A 14,301-nucleotide genomic window follows, 5' to 3' on the forward strand; every position below is an offset into this window, starting at 1 on the left:
AGAGACCCTTTTCTGCTACCGCTCAAGCCTTCTGTTACAGCTATGGCAATGTGATTGGAGCCAAATTGTGTCTGTGTTTCTAACAACCAGTATATTTTCATGTGTGCTTGTATTTATGTGTACATATGCAGCATACAGGATATGACAACTGATAATTGCTTAAGTTTACCAATCAAATAACACACAGTTCTAGGTTATGTAATATGACCATTAGTATCTGCAGTTGCAGAGGTTCTGAATTATGCATAAACAACAAGAAAATGTAAACTGTGGCTAGTATGCTACTTGGGTTATATTGATATCTCTAATTGATAATTGAGACCTGTGTCAGGGACTTAATTACAGGGAAAGAGCCAGTGACCTTGTTGTTACATTTCAAGCTTATCCAACAAACAGTCGGAGTTTATTCAATATTAGGTATAAAGGGGCCTTCTCACTTGGCTTTAAACATGTACAATTATTTTGGACAGTGCAAAAAACAGGGTATGATGTCACACAATGGCCTCTTTTTTTAATAAATAATATATCGCAAATAACAAATACTGTTATATTCAAAATATTTAAAAATAATATCTTCTCAATTTTCTGCAGCAATTAAAACTTGCAGCTTTGGAATATGTATTCTTTGTATTGAGCCAAGAGGTTAGTGTTTGGCATTTTGAACTTCTATTGGTCACATCTTTTCTTGTCATCTGAATTCACAGTTCACAGTTTACCAAACTTGAACTTTTGTCCGCAGCGGAATGCAAAATGTCTTCACATGAGCTTGTGTTTCTTGTCTCCCACGTTCGGATGCATTTGACTGGAAGTGAATGGAGTGAGAAGTGTAGTCTGACCGCACCTTAATTTATTTTGAGTACAGCACATTTAGAGGTGCAAAGGAGTTTTTGCAGTATCTTAAGGTTGTCAGCACTGATGTTACAAAGAAATGGAAATTGGGATTACAAATGTTCAAGCAGATGGTAAATTCTGGTCCAGCTACATTGTTTATGTTAAAATATACTGTATGTTGAGACATTAAATAAATTATAATGTACATTTACCCCACGTTTAATAAAATTTTGTGTGCACTTGCTAATAAATTCTTTATTCTTTAAAATGTTCCTTAAATATTTTGTATTTATTTTTTAATCACAATATCCAAAAAAAATATTTTTTTTTTTCATATTTATTCTTATGTGGCAATATTGTATTTATTCATCTTTTATCATGTATAACAATAAAAGCAGACAATGTATTTTAAATTCTATACTAAGTAAAAAAATTTTATTACTTTATATGCATCAGAAATACAAAATGAAAAGAAAAAAATGTATATCTACCAAAAAAACTTGACAAACAAAACAATGAATAAAGTAAATGTAAATGAAAGGTGAAGTGTGCAATATATGTGCCACTAGTATCACCAAATGGAATTGCAAAAATAATGACTCTCCCGACCTGCCATCAGATAAACAGATATTCCTGCCTCAAACTCATGCCATTGGTTGAGCCATTGTTGCTATGTCAGGCTGGTCAGGATGCTCAAACAAATAGAGCAAGGTTGGGGGGGGGGGTTCTCTCCCCAATTTGTAATCACCAATTCCCAATGCACTCTATGTCCTCATGGTGGCGTAGTGGCCACCAATCCGGTGGTAGAGGATGAATCTCAGTTGCCTCCGCATCTGAGACAGTTAATACATGCATCTTATCACGTGGCTTATTGAGCGCATTACCACGGAGACCTAGCGTGTGTGGAGGCTCACGCTATTCTCCGCGGCATCCACGCACAACTCACCACGTGCCCCACCGAGAGCGAGAACCACATTATAGCGATCACGAGGAGGTTAACCCAACGTGATTCTACCCACCCTAGCAACCAGGCCAATTGGTTGCTTAGTAAGCCTGGCTGGAATCACTCAGCACACCCTGGATTCAAACTTGCGACTCCAGGTGTGGTAGTCAGCGTCTTTACTTGCTGAACTACCCAGGCCCTTCAGAGCCAGTTTTTAAAGATTTCAGGAGAATCAACCTACCAATGGCTTACTTATAGTTGCCTCTGCATATTAAGCTAGGATAGGAAAATGTATTTTAGCATAGAAAAAATTATACTCTTAAGAAGTATGCACTGTACACTTAATGGATCACTTCTCTTCTGTCCAATCCCCAATCCGTTCTCAGTCACTTCCACTGTTCATGCTGCCCCGTCGACTGAGCTGTAGCTCCATGATTCCAGTCCGGTTTAGCACTCGTTTCAAATAATTGCGGAATATAGAGCTGGAGAAGCAGTAGATGACTGGATCTAGAGCACTGTTCAGATAGGTGAAGCCTATGGACATTGCGAACAACTGACTGGTCAGAGTGTAAGCTTTGCAGTACTTACTTCCAAGTGATTTGAAATAGAGTGCAGTCAGCCCTGTGAAAACTCCAGGAAAGAAACAGAGGACAAAAACCCCAACGATCACTAGGACGGTCCGAATAGCCCTTTGCCCTCTCCTGTCCTTGTCCATCTGGCGAGAACGTAGGATACAGGCAATTCGCACGGAGCAGAAGACCAGGAGCACCAAAGGCAAAAAGAACTCAAAGGTAAAAACGGCATAATGCAGGCGGATTCCTAGTGGTGGATTCTCATAGTTGCTGAAACTCCTACAAAGGGAGATGTTGTTCTCCATGCTCAGAAGATTGTTGGCCAGCAAAGGCATCCTCAGAGATATCACAACTGCCCAGATGAGGCAGGCGACCCAAGCTGCTTGTTTTGAGCGCATGTGATTGATTTTGTGATGTGGATGGACCACTTTAAAGTAGCGGTCCACAGCCACAGCGGTCATAAAGGCAATGCTAGCAGAACGGTTTACTGCCAGCATGAATAGGTTGATCCGACACCATGCATCTCCAAATATCCACATCTCACCGCGCAAGAAGTTGTCGATACGGAAGGGAAGGCTCAAGAGAAGCAAAAAGTCTGATAAAACCAGGTTGAAGAGGAATGTGACGTTGGCTCTCCAAGACTGCAATTTTTGGCAAAAGATAGTTAGTGCCATGATATTACCCGGCAGACCGAGTAACAGCTCAATGATGAGCACAGGAGGAAGGACGGAGGCCACCAGGCTCTGAGTTGAGGCACCGCAGTGATGGGTGTCATTGAGTGGCATAGTAGATCAGTCAAAGCTGCTGTGCAGTTTCTGAAAACATAGTTAAGAGTTCAGTGTTAACACCCAATTGCTGTTTCCTCTTTTATTCTGCAGCAGAAAGATAAGTGGTACACAGAAACACCATTTGCAGCAACAACAGTTGATGTGCAATAATTTGTCCAGTATATAAGGAAGCACTCTTGCTTTTCAGTGGAAATTGCTGAAGTAACCATTTTTGGCTAACAGTAATTTCCACTTGTTGAAGTAATAATAGGATTTCATTAGCACTGAGAAATTCGAGAGCATAATCTATACCAAAGTGATCAGGCATTTTAACCTTCTGATGCTTGACATCCACTACAGTGGACATTGTGATTTCGACAAGGTTAAATGGTCAAAGGGTTAAAGTTGCTATGAAGGATAAGATTAATTTTATTTGGACAAAGACAAACAGTATAATATAACTCCAGTACCCAACTAAACTGCACAGAATGGACCAAATATTTGCACAACCAGCTGAATAGCGCTAAAGGCTCAGTTACAAACATCGCATGGGGAAATGCTGCAATCTCAGTCTCAATAGAAATCAGCATGGCCATTAATGACCATTTAACCTGTAATAAAGGGTTAATGGTTAAAGGGCTAAAGTACCTACTAAGGAAAAATTTACCTTGTTTTCCATCTAGTTTTGCTGAGCGAATTATGGGAAGACAAACACTTCAAAAGAGTAAAGTAACAGCAGTATCCAACTAAACTGCACAGAATGGACCAAATATCTGCATAATCTGCTGAACAGCACTTCCCATATGCTTCAAACATATGGGTTGCACCAGTTTTGGGGGTTTTGCAGTGTGGCCAAATCTAGTCTGTGCTGCATTTTCCCACTGGATTCTGCAATTAAATAGACCCACTCAGTGCTCTAATCTCACATTAATCAATGCGCTGCAAAATTCTGTGGCTGAAATACAGTCATCTCAATCGCCCGATGGACTCAATTGCCTCTGTGTACAAAGAATTGTTCCAATGTGAATTTTCCCGTGGGAGTTCAAGTTTGCAGCATTGATCAATAGGATGTTGCTTGGTTGGGCAGTGACCTCTTTGTAGGCACTGCTTTATGTGTACTGTAGCCACATATTGACAATGGACAGGAAATATTTTTAGCTGTGAGTTTCTTTATAACTTGACTTTACCAGACTATAAAGTGCAGCATAAAAAAGAGGCTTCTTGGCAAGTAGTTTTTGCTGGTCTCACACTTGATTAACATCTGCCCATGCCTTTTTCGCCAATGGAATTTCAACATGTGAAGGTAAATGTAACCAAGCTTCTGGTGGATCCGTTTAATTGGGGAACTCAAAGAGGAAACGCAGCACAGACTGTAAAACCCTAAAAACTGGTGCAACCCATTTGATGTGTACCCAGAATTCTCTGTTTGAAGCGTATGGGAAGTCAAGCAACTCAAACAAGTTAATTTCAGGTATTTGAAATAGAGAATTCTGGGTAGAGTTGGAACTAGAAATGGGTTGCACCACACTTTCCTTTAGGTCGCACAGTTGAAACTGGACCACATCGAGTTATTCCAATTTGCAAGTAAACAGACCTGCTCAATGGTTCATAAAAATTAATGCACGTTGTGCAGTTCAGTTGAGTGGTCTCAAAATCAGTCTAAAATGTCTAAACTTGATTACACGCATCCACCAAAAAAAAAAAAAAAAAAAAAAAAAAACATTCACATTACTTCTGTTCTGTTTGGGTTTTCAGATACCCCAGATATTAAAACATGAATAAATTAACTTTTTATTTTTTTTTTACATTCAAAACATTCTGACTGGTGTAAACTGTAAAGATACACTCCTACCAGATGGTTATTTTGATTTCTATTATTGCACTGTATTTATCTACATCCATTTAATTTCTCCACTACATCCTTTCTAGAATGATACCAGTGATATTTATGAAAAAAATTTATGTTTACATTAAAATAATTTCATTTCGAACCTAATTTCAAATTTGATTTCTACTCATGCATCATTGGGTCTCTGTCACTCTAAACATAAATACAGTAGAGTTAACCTCAAAAGAACATAAGTGCAAACATCAACATTATAAGCAAAATGAGACCAACTTCAGTTTTTGCACTTGTAGATGTGTGCTCTATTAGTAGATTTGGGAATATGAAAGCAGGATGCAAAGTTTTTAAGCAATTATGGCAAAAATATAATTATAAAATATGTAAAGGTGCTCATGTTAAGCATACACACAACCAATGCCTTCTAAACAGCAAGTGTAAAATGTTTCAAGACATCTCTGTTACAAAACATTCTCATGACTTACCAGAGTTGCCTACTAGTGATTCGAGCTCGTAGAGAGTCTGAAGAAAGTTGCCTCAGTTCAGTGTTCTATTCTGAAAAACCTCCGCCCAGAAACTGCCTCAAAGCAAGCTTCCTCTGTTTTCATCACAAAGATGTCATAAGGAAACGAGTCTTAGCCAATTCTGAAACATTTTCAGATGTCCTTTATTGGCATGACAAACGTTACAATGTATTGCCAAAGCATTTGCAATGTTTACAATGAATCTTGAACAGATGAGAACAAGTTATAAAATGACTAAATAAAAAATAAATGAACACTGTATAATGTAGAATAGTGTGAGTGAGTGTGTGTGTGCGTGAGTGCGTGCGTGTGTGTGTGTGTGTGTGTGTGTGTGTGTGTGTGAATGCATCAATGACTGGTCACTCCTTCTTTTTGTGTACCATGCCACTAGTAAAATGAAGTTTCTTCTTTCACCTAATAAATACTGAAGTTGTGTATTATTGTCCAACATTCTTAAGTCAGGGCAAATTATTTTAAATTTGGGATAGATTTTTTTCTGAATTTCTGCATAGTTAGGGCAGATGGTGAGGAAGTGTTGCGAAGTGTTGCCCTGTCTCTACATCTCTTTGGCTACAGTATGGGCATATCCTGCTCTCTCTGGCAGGCAGTTCTGTCAATATATGCCCATCTCTATAGCCAGAGTGTGATTGCTCAATCTGTACCGTGTCATTATTTTTCTTAATTTGCAGTCTTTCACTGGTCTAAGATATTCTGCTGTTGTATATTCTCTGTTTAGGGCCAAATAACATTCAAGTATACTTTGTTTTTGTGTTGTTATAATCCATTAAGTCAGATAATTTTCTTTTTGTGCTTTGATAATTTGTTTAGGGAGAATTTTGAGGATGAGGGTGTCAGTGTCCAGAGGCAGACTGTTGTTAGTCATGTTAGTTGTGTTAGTCTGTTTTTGCAGTCTCACTGGGGGGGCTTTTTCAATATTCATTTCATGGTTTTTAAGGGCTTTAAAATGATAAGAGTTGGGTAGCTCATTTTTTAGATGTTTCCGAAATGTGATGGCTCATTTTTCAGTGCAAATCAATAGAGGGTATTGGCCTAATTCCGCCCTGCATGCATTGTTTGGTGTGTTCCTCTGGACTCTGAGGATACTCTTACAAAATTCTGTATGCAGGGTTTCAATTGGGTTTTTGCCCCATTTGTCAAATTCATGATTCAGTAGAGGACCCAACACTTCGCTGCCATATAATGCAATAGGTTCTGTAACTGACTGGAATATTTTGAGCCAGATTCTAATTGGTATTTCAAATTATATAGACGGCCAAGCTGAGGTTTCCATTTGCACTTATTTTCAACCAGAGATATGTGTAGTTTGTGGCATGTTAAATTTTGGTCATACCAAAGGTGAAATTGGGTCTCTTTCCCTGACATCTGGGTCTTTTATAGAAGGTTAGTATTTTAGTTTTGTTAAGTTAATATAGTCAGGGCCCAGAATGTCTAGGTTCTGCTGTAGACCCTCTTATGTTGGAGACAGCAGGAGCAGATCATCTGCGAACAGCAGGAATTTCATGACGGGGTCATACAGTGCAAGGTCAGGTGCTGCTGATTGTTCTAGTAGTTTTGCCAATTTATTAATGTATATATCTCTCTCACTTTCACTCTCTCTCATATTGTGTGCCTGAACAGTGACTAACTTTAGGATTTCTCACACAAACACTGGATAAAACATAAAACGCTTTGTCCGATTGACATAAAACATGGAATGACTTGATGAAATTATGATCTAGGCATTTGTGCCAAGTTTGGTGACAGCACCATCTACTAGTCAGAAAGGAATAAAATGTCTTTGTAAGCTTGTAATTTCCAAATCTGTATCCTAAAGTCATGAGCTTGGTCTCTGCTTATTCCTTGGGGTCATGCAGAATCCAACAATACCAATTTCTTCAAAGTTGGCTATATTGGCTATCCATCATTTTAACTTTTATTGCAAATCTTCGCAATGCTATGGAGGACTGAAACAAAACTTGGTAGGCATCATCGATTATGTTTCCTGAAAATACTTGAGAAGTTTGAAAACAGTGCCACACTGTTACTCTGCTTATAATCCTCCAAATGTTGTCTAGTTGTCACCAAATTTAGTTCAAATGATCTTCAGACCATGTGGGACAAAAGTTATCATTGACTGTAAGTATGCAAAACAATCTGGCTGTAGCAGCACCATTTTGAGTACTGACTGTCAACTTTGGAGAACAGACCGAGCTGTAAGTGGTTTGACACAGTGGTTTTGTCATGTGTATTTTGTTGATTCATGTTTTTCATGTCTTTTATTTTGAAATATCTAGTTCCTGTTTCATGTCATGTGTTCCCTAGTCATGTGATTCCTGTTTCCCTCTATGTTCTTGTGTCTTGTTTTCATTGGGTTATTGTCTTGTTATCTTGATATCAGTTCTGTCTGCTCATTGGTTCCCTCGTCATTGTTTTCTTCCATGTCATGTATTTAACCCTCATGTTTTCCATGATCCATTGTCTGGTATTGTTTGTTGAATGTAACTTTGGTTGTTAGTTCAAGTTCATGGCTAGTCTAGTTTATGCCAAGCCTAATTTATGTTATGTCAAGTTCATGTTTATGTTTAATTCATGTTTGTAGTTAGGTTTTTTTGGATACACGTTTAAATAAATTTGCACTTGGGTTCTTTACACCATCATCATCGTCTTTGTCATTGCCAGCACCAGCAACAATGTTACAGGTTTCTTTCTTTTTTCTTTCTTTCTTTCTTTCTTTCTTTCTTTCTTTCTTTCTTTCAATTTCTTCATTCCTTCATTTATTTATAAATGTATTTCTTTCTTAACTGTACTGTACCAACACTGAGCATTCCCTAGAATTAACCAGAAATGTTTGCAGGGATCTAAAATGTCTGATCATGCCATATCATAATGCACCACCATCAATCGTTTTTAAGCAAGAATCCATAACTAGAATAACATGTGAAACCAAAGTGTGAATTCTTAAGAAATCAGGAAGTCTGCTGCTATAAAAATACAACAATAACACACTTTCTGTGAGGCTAATGTAAAAACACAAAACACGTAGTTTCATGTCTGTTTGGTTATTCACACTTTTCAGAATGTGTTAATACTAATTACTTCCCTTCCACTTTTTTATTCTGTTTTTGTGTTTGCATGTGCGAGAGCCAGAAATAATTTGCACTGGACTCTGTTCCCCACTGATCAGTCATTTGACTTTTTATTACTATGTAGAGAAAAGCAAACATGAGAGATATAGTAATGGCGCCATGACAGCTTTTGTTTGTCATGGAGGAAAGTGCCTTCCCCTCCATGAACCCAAAACTGTTTTTCATACTGATGTCCTTGACTGCATCCTATTTTGGGTAAAAGCTACTTTGAGTCATTAGTCCATCACACAAAATTGTTTATACTGAATTTCTGATGGGATAAAAAAGAAAAGGATGTAGTATGGAGCAGAGAACAAGTTTTAAATGCTAATATATCATTGTTTGTATGATGTGTATTGCGTTTGGCTGTTTATTGGGATATTTATCTGAAATTCTGAATCCAAATCAATGGCGCTGTTCCAAAACTTAGTGAGCTGCTTTGCTGTCTACTGCCTACATAGACAGTTGCTTTATAATCCCAATTGAAATGGAACCTCATAAGTGACTGATTTGCAATGCTCTAATAGGCAGTGACCATGGAGCATATTAAAGGTGCTCCTCAAGTGAAGGGAACAGAAAATGTGACTAACAAATGAATTTCAATGGAGTTTGGCCAGAGCCCTTCTACCAAGGAGAGCCTACAAGGTTAACGCAACATGATGGTACACTGGCGAGGAGGCCAGAGGCCGTGTTTTTAAAGGAATATTCTGGGTTCAATACATGTCAAGTTCAATCATCAGCATTTGTGGCATTATATTTATTACCACAAAAAATAATTGCGATTTGTCCCTCCTTTTAAAAAAAAGCAAAGAATTAGGTTACAGTGAGACACTTACAATGGAAGTGAATTGGGCCAATTTTTGGAGGGTTTAAAAGCTGAAATGTGAAGCTTATAATTTTATAATAGCACTTACACTCATTCTTCTGTTAAAACACATGTATTATTTGAGCTGTAAAGTTGTTTAAATCGTCTATGTTATGGTCATTTTAAGGTTTTAGGGTTTGTTGACATTACATCATGGCAACGAATTTGTAAAATTGCATATAACTTTACACAGAAAAGATTAGTAAGTGATCCTATCAAAATAAAATCATGTTAACCCACATATTGTTTATGTCTTGTGGCGATACTCTTGAAATAGTGAGTATTTTAACATTCAAAAATTGGCCCCCATTCACTTCCATTGTAAGTGTCTCACTGTAACCCAGATTTTTGCTTTTTTAAAGAAAAGGAGGGGAAAGTCAAAATTATTTTTGGTGGTAATCAATAATGTCACAAATGCTGTTGATTGAGCTTAACTTGTATTTAACCCAGAATATTAATTTAATGGATGTCAGTGGAGGAGACACTTAAGGGTGCTGAATAAACTGCTTTTGTGAGGAAACAGCCTGTCACTTAATAAATTGACCATTTGTTCACTAATCTTCAACATGTAATACACTAAACAATCATTTTTGATTGAAATATGTGTGGAGTTTATTACAAATGAATTGCTGTTTTATAAGAGAAGACAGAGAAATTTGCAACAGGTAGGAAGTTTATGGCTCTCCCCATTCATTTATTTTGTTTTCACAAACAGTGACTTACTGTCGTAACACGCTAGTTGACTGTTATGCTCTCTCCTATCCTTAAATGCAGAGATTGTAATATCAGTATAAAATCTCTGGTTTGGTATTAGCATGTTGCTAAGCTAATTATGCTATACTCATTCTGAGCATTCTTTTGCCATAAAGCAAAAATCCTTTGTTGAAACCCTTTTTTGATGGTACTATACATATAAATTATATTTGCTAGAACCAGAAAACAAGAAAAATAAAACTGATAAGAATAAGATAAAAATGAGAACTTTTTAAAATAAATGATTATTAAAACTGGACGAGAGCACACATGAACGGATTGGATTGGAAATCAAATTCCATTTATTTATTTATTTTTAGCTTTTTTAATTGTTCCATATTGTTCCAGCCCAACTTAATCCCTGCAAACAAAAATGAGCACACCTATCAATACACAATATGTCTGTTTATGCCTCTCTATTTCATATACTCTAAGAGGTAGTATACTTAGGGTCCCGCCCTTTAGCCTCTTTATTTCTGTACAAAGTAGGGATGTCACTGATAGCACTGGCTTAATATTTAGCCATTGTGCTATCTGGCCTAGAGAACTTATGCACTAACAGGGAAATGGCATAGAAGTTGCTGTGGCTATTGAGTTGGACAAGCTGGATATGATGTCTAAAAAGTTGCTGGTGAGAAGGCAGGGCCCTAAGAGTAATGGTGAGTTAAGGTGGTTAATTGTTTCCAATAAACAATTTATGTTGAGTAGACATGTGCAAGGCAGATGATTGAATGCATAATAGGTGAGGTGATTAGAATGACAGTAACATGTGAAGTGCAACCTTGTCTATTTAAATGGGCCTAGCTCCCATGTACACACATTTTATTATAGATAGAACTGTCTTGTTATTGTTGATTGATAAAAGAGACAGATTAAATATGCAACTAAAATGGATACTATTACAAGGACAGAATGATCAGGACCCCGAGCACAGCAGAGTGGTCTTTTATCACTGTGAAGCGGTTTATTTTAAGATAATGACTGACTGTATATAATCCAGCTCATTATACGTCTATTTAACAAATAAATGAATGGACATTAAATGTTGTTTTGAATTAAAATATTTCTATAATGTGAGAAGAAAGAGTCAGACGAGGGATACAAATTTATTTATTTATTTTTTGCCTGGGACAACAGTTAATATGTAGTAGTGGTAATCAGTTATAATAATAAATAAATAAATAACTGACCAAAGAATGCTGTGATTGACCAATCAGAATCAAGTGAGATATGTATATGAAAAAATATAAGTGGGTTTGTTGGATAAAGCCTAAAATGCCACTGGACAGCTGATGCTAGCATAACATCTGACATGACACATACCGTATGGGGAACAAGTGTAGTAAACACGAGCAAGAGTGTTTTACTTGTTAAAAATGATCTGACGCAGCAGACTCATACAGAAAACTGAAAGATTCTTATCTGCCTTTCATATGCTATGTTGATGAGCAGATGTGTTTATTGCTCAGAATGTGACCCGCTTGCATGTGTGCGTGCTCATCTTATCTTAGGCTTTATCTGTATCCTACTATGGTTTATACATGTCAGAACAGGTTTCCCCTTAACAAGCTTTTCACACTGTTGATGTGCATGCATAGTAAATGTGAACTCATTTAAGCAAAGTAAAGTCAAATCCATGGGTGAGGTCAATGAGCATATTGACACTAGTTAACTGTTGATCAGAGAAGCAAGGTTTTGATGACTGATTCTAAATCACTGATAGATATGCAATATACAAATGCAGCATTCTAACCGAGATGGAATGCAGCGAAGCTAATGATGCAATAAGTAAATAATAGTAATAATAATAATAATAAATAAATAAATAGCACAAAGAAATTGTGCAATATTAAATTAATATATTAAGAACTATATTATACAGTATATCTCAGTTATTATGGAACCCCATAGAGGACAGGGAGGGAATTTAGTTTTTGAAATAGTTTTGCATTCTTTCACAAATAATTTTGCGTTTCCTTGCAATAGATTTGGGTTCTCTCGCAATAGCTTTATCCAGTCCTTATGAAAATGAACCATGGTATTACTACAGTAACCATATTTAAACCATGATATTTGTGGTAAAACCATGGGAATAATACCAAAAAAAAAAAAAAAAAAAAAAGCATGGTTACTACAGTTTTCCTTGTAACACCATGGTTAATTTGTGGTAGTATGGTTCTTAAAATCACAGTTTCCACCAGAAATCATGCCCTTATGAAAAATTACCATGATTTTACTGTAGTAAACCTGTAGTATGACTTTAGTAACCTTATTTTTTGGTGTGAAGAACCATGTTTTTTTTTTTTTTTAACCATGTTACATGTACCACAAATTAGCTATGGTTAATTGTATTGTTAATAACTACAGGACTTTTATTACCATAGTTTTGTTTTTCCTTTATTGTTACGATGGTTTGGACATGTAGCAAAACTTTGATTAATGATTAATTACTGTAACAGATGGATAAAGATATTGCAAAGGAACAACTGCTCATAGCTGATAGATACATACTGTTAGTAAATGAGAAGATAAGAGTAGTGTTCTTTATTAATTTGTGTACTACAGCCTTGCCAAAGCTTATCAAACATTTACTTACTGGTTAATATTACAAAGTTAAATCAATAAAAAATAAATAAATAAATAAATAAAATTAAAAAAAATAATTAATAAATAAAAAATTTGAAATATTTGTTTTAACAAAAGACTTTTCTTTTTTTTTTTCGCCTATAGCAGACACTGGTGTTGATGCAGAGGCCCCATCTGATTTCTCAGAACAGATTGCACTCTCGTCCCTCTCACCTCTTTCCCGACTGTACATTTATGGCTTGCATGGCTGTCTTTGTGAGGTGGTGTTCACAGCAGCCTGGGACTTGTACTACACCCATGACCAAAGACTAGCAGGCCATACGAGCCTTTGGGCACTTCTTATCTACAGCTCTGCCATATTCGTCATGGAAGGTCTAAGTGCCAAGCTACAGCACAAACACTGCCCCCTCCCTGTCAGGCTGATTGTATACACCCTCTTTATTTACCTATGGGAGTTTAGCTGGGGGTTTCTGTTGGGGCTGTTCAGGGCCTGTCCATGGGACTACTCAGATTTCAGGTATAACTTAATGGGTCTGATAACGCTTGAGTATGCCCTTCCCTGGGCCCTGGCGGGACTTATAGCTGAAAAACATGTTATCAGGAACACTTTGAAGATACGTCTAGATAAGTTATGAACATAGTTAGATAAAATTACTTATTCTCTCACAGCTCATGTACAGAGTCATCTATTGGACTGAACGAATGATTTCGTATTTGTATTGTGATTGTGTTTGATTATATAAGATGTGCTATGGTACATGTGATAAAGGCTGCAATGGTAGATGAAAACCACATTTGTTCAGCTGGGATGTTAAACTTAGACAAATTACTGTGTGTTTATATATATATATATATATATATATAATTTGCATGTAGACTGCCACTAACACTGTAAATATGAAATACTGGACACACTATATATATAAGGTTCCATATCACCACTATTTAGCTTTAAAACCTGCTCTGGTACTTCTGTATTGACACTAAAGTGATATCGTAAGGCTCAGATACACTCACGGCAAAGTTCTTCTTCGTTCTTCGCTCTGTGCTAGAAAGAGGGTTGAAACAATCTAGCAACGGTATTCCGTTTATGAATATTTGGACACCGCCGATGTTTAGAGAAGCATTTAAATACTGTATGAAACATATGCTATCCTGTTAACAGACATGTAAAACATAAATCAATGTGACATTAAAAATCTGACTTTTATGTGTTTTCAATGACTACATGGCTCATTCTATGAAAACAATCCACATGAGATCAGAAAAAGATGTTTTAACCATTAGATGATGGTGAAAATTAGATATATATGCAGTAAATCACATTCTGCATTAAAGCCGCTAATGCTAACATGTTAAGCGTGGCAATAATATGCACTGGTTACCCTCTATTATATTTCTAGATAAATTTTATGAAAAAAATACACATAAGATGTACAGACAGATGTTAATGGGCTGACAACCACCGCAACAAACTCAGAAACAGCAGATA

The 14,301-nt window shown here is 36.7% G+C and overlaps 2 protein-coding genes across 3 annotated transcripts; one reads left to right on the top strand and one right to left on the bottom strand.

Annotated features, from left to right (window-relative positions):
* Positions 1-1,150: 1,150 nt before the first annotated feature.
* hcar1-3 (hydroxycarboxylic acid receptor 1-3) lies at positions 1,151-5,596 on the bottom strand. Its single transcript, XM_051650973.1, has 2 exons — positions 5,442-5,596; positions 1,151-3,161 (listed from the first exon to the last, which is right to left on the bottom strand). Exon 2 carries the CDS (start codon positions 3,129-3,131, stop codon positions 2,157-2,159), a length of 975 nt encoding a protein of 324 aa, XP_051506933.1. The 5' UTR covers positions 3,132-3,161; positions 5,442-5,596; the 3' UTR covers positions 1,151-2,156.
* A 5,137-nt stretch (positions 5,597-10,733) lies between these two features.
* On the top strand, positions 10,734-14,026 carry LOC127413669 (transmembrane protein 229B-like). Of its 2 annotated transcripts, none has more exons than XM_051650982.1 (2): positions 10,734-10,882; positions 12,957-14,026. In XM_051650982.1, exons 1-2 carry the CDS (start codon positions 10,834-10,836, stop codon positions 13,442-13,444), a joined length of 537 nt encoding a protein of 178 aa, XP_051506942.1. In that variant the 5' UTR covers positions 10,734-10,833; the 3' UTR covers positions 13,445-14,026. The 2 variants fall into 2 exon arrangements, with proteins under 2 accessions (XP_051506942.1, XP_051506940.1); XM_051650980.1 differs by having other exon boundaries at positions 10,743-10,882; positions 12,954-14,026.
* The last annotated feature ends 275 nt before the right edge of the window (positions 14,027-14,301 follow it).

Source organism: Myxocyprinus asiaticus, chromosome 23 (assembly GCF_019703515.2).
Source record: "Myxocyprinus asiaticus isolate MX2 ecotype Aquarium Trade chromosome 23, UBuf_Myxa_2, whole genome shotgun sequence".
NCBI classification, from domain to species: Eukaryota; Metazoa; Chordata; class Actinopteri; order Cypriniformes; family Catostomidae; genus Myxocyprinus; species Myxocyprinus asiaticus.

Excerpts from the sequence above, each read along its gene's own strand:
- hcar1-3 (XM_051650973.1), bottom strand. The coding sequence starts at position 3,131 with ATGCCACTCAATGACACCCATCACTGCGGTGCCTCAACTCAGAGCCTG.
- LOC127413669 (XM_051650980.1), top strand. The coding sequence starts at position 10,834 with ATGATGTCTAAAAAGTTGCTGGTGAGAAGGCAGGGCCCTAAGAGTAAT. Across the intron at positions 10,883-12,953 it reads GCAGGGCCCTAAGAGTAATG|CAGACACTGGTGTTGATGCA; the intron begins GTGAGTTAAGGT and ends TTTCGCCTATAG.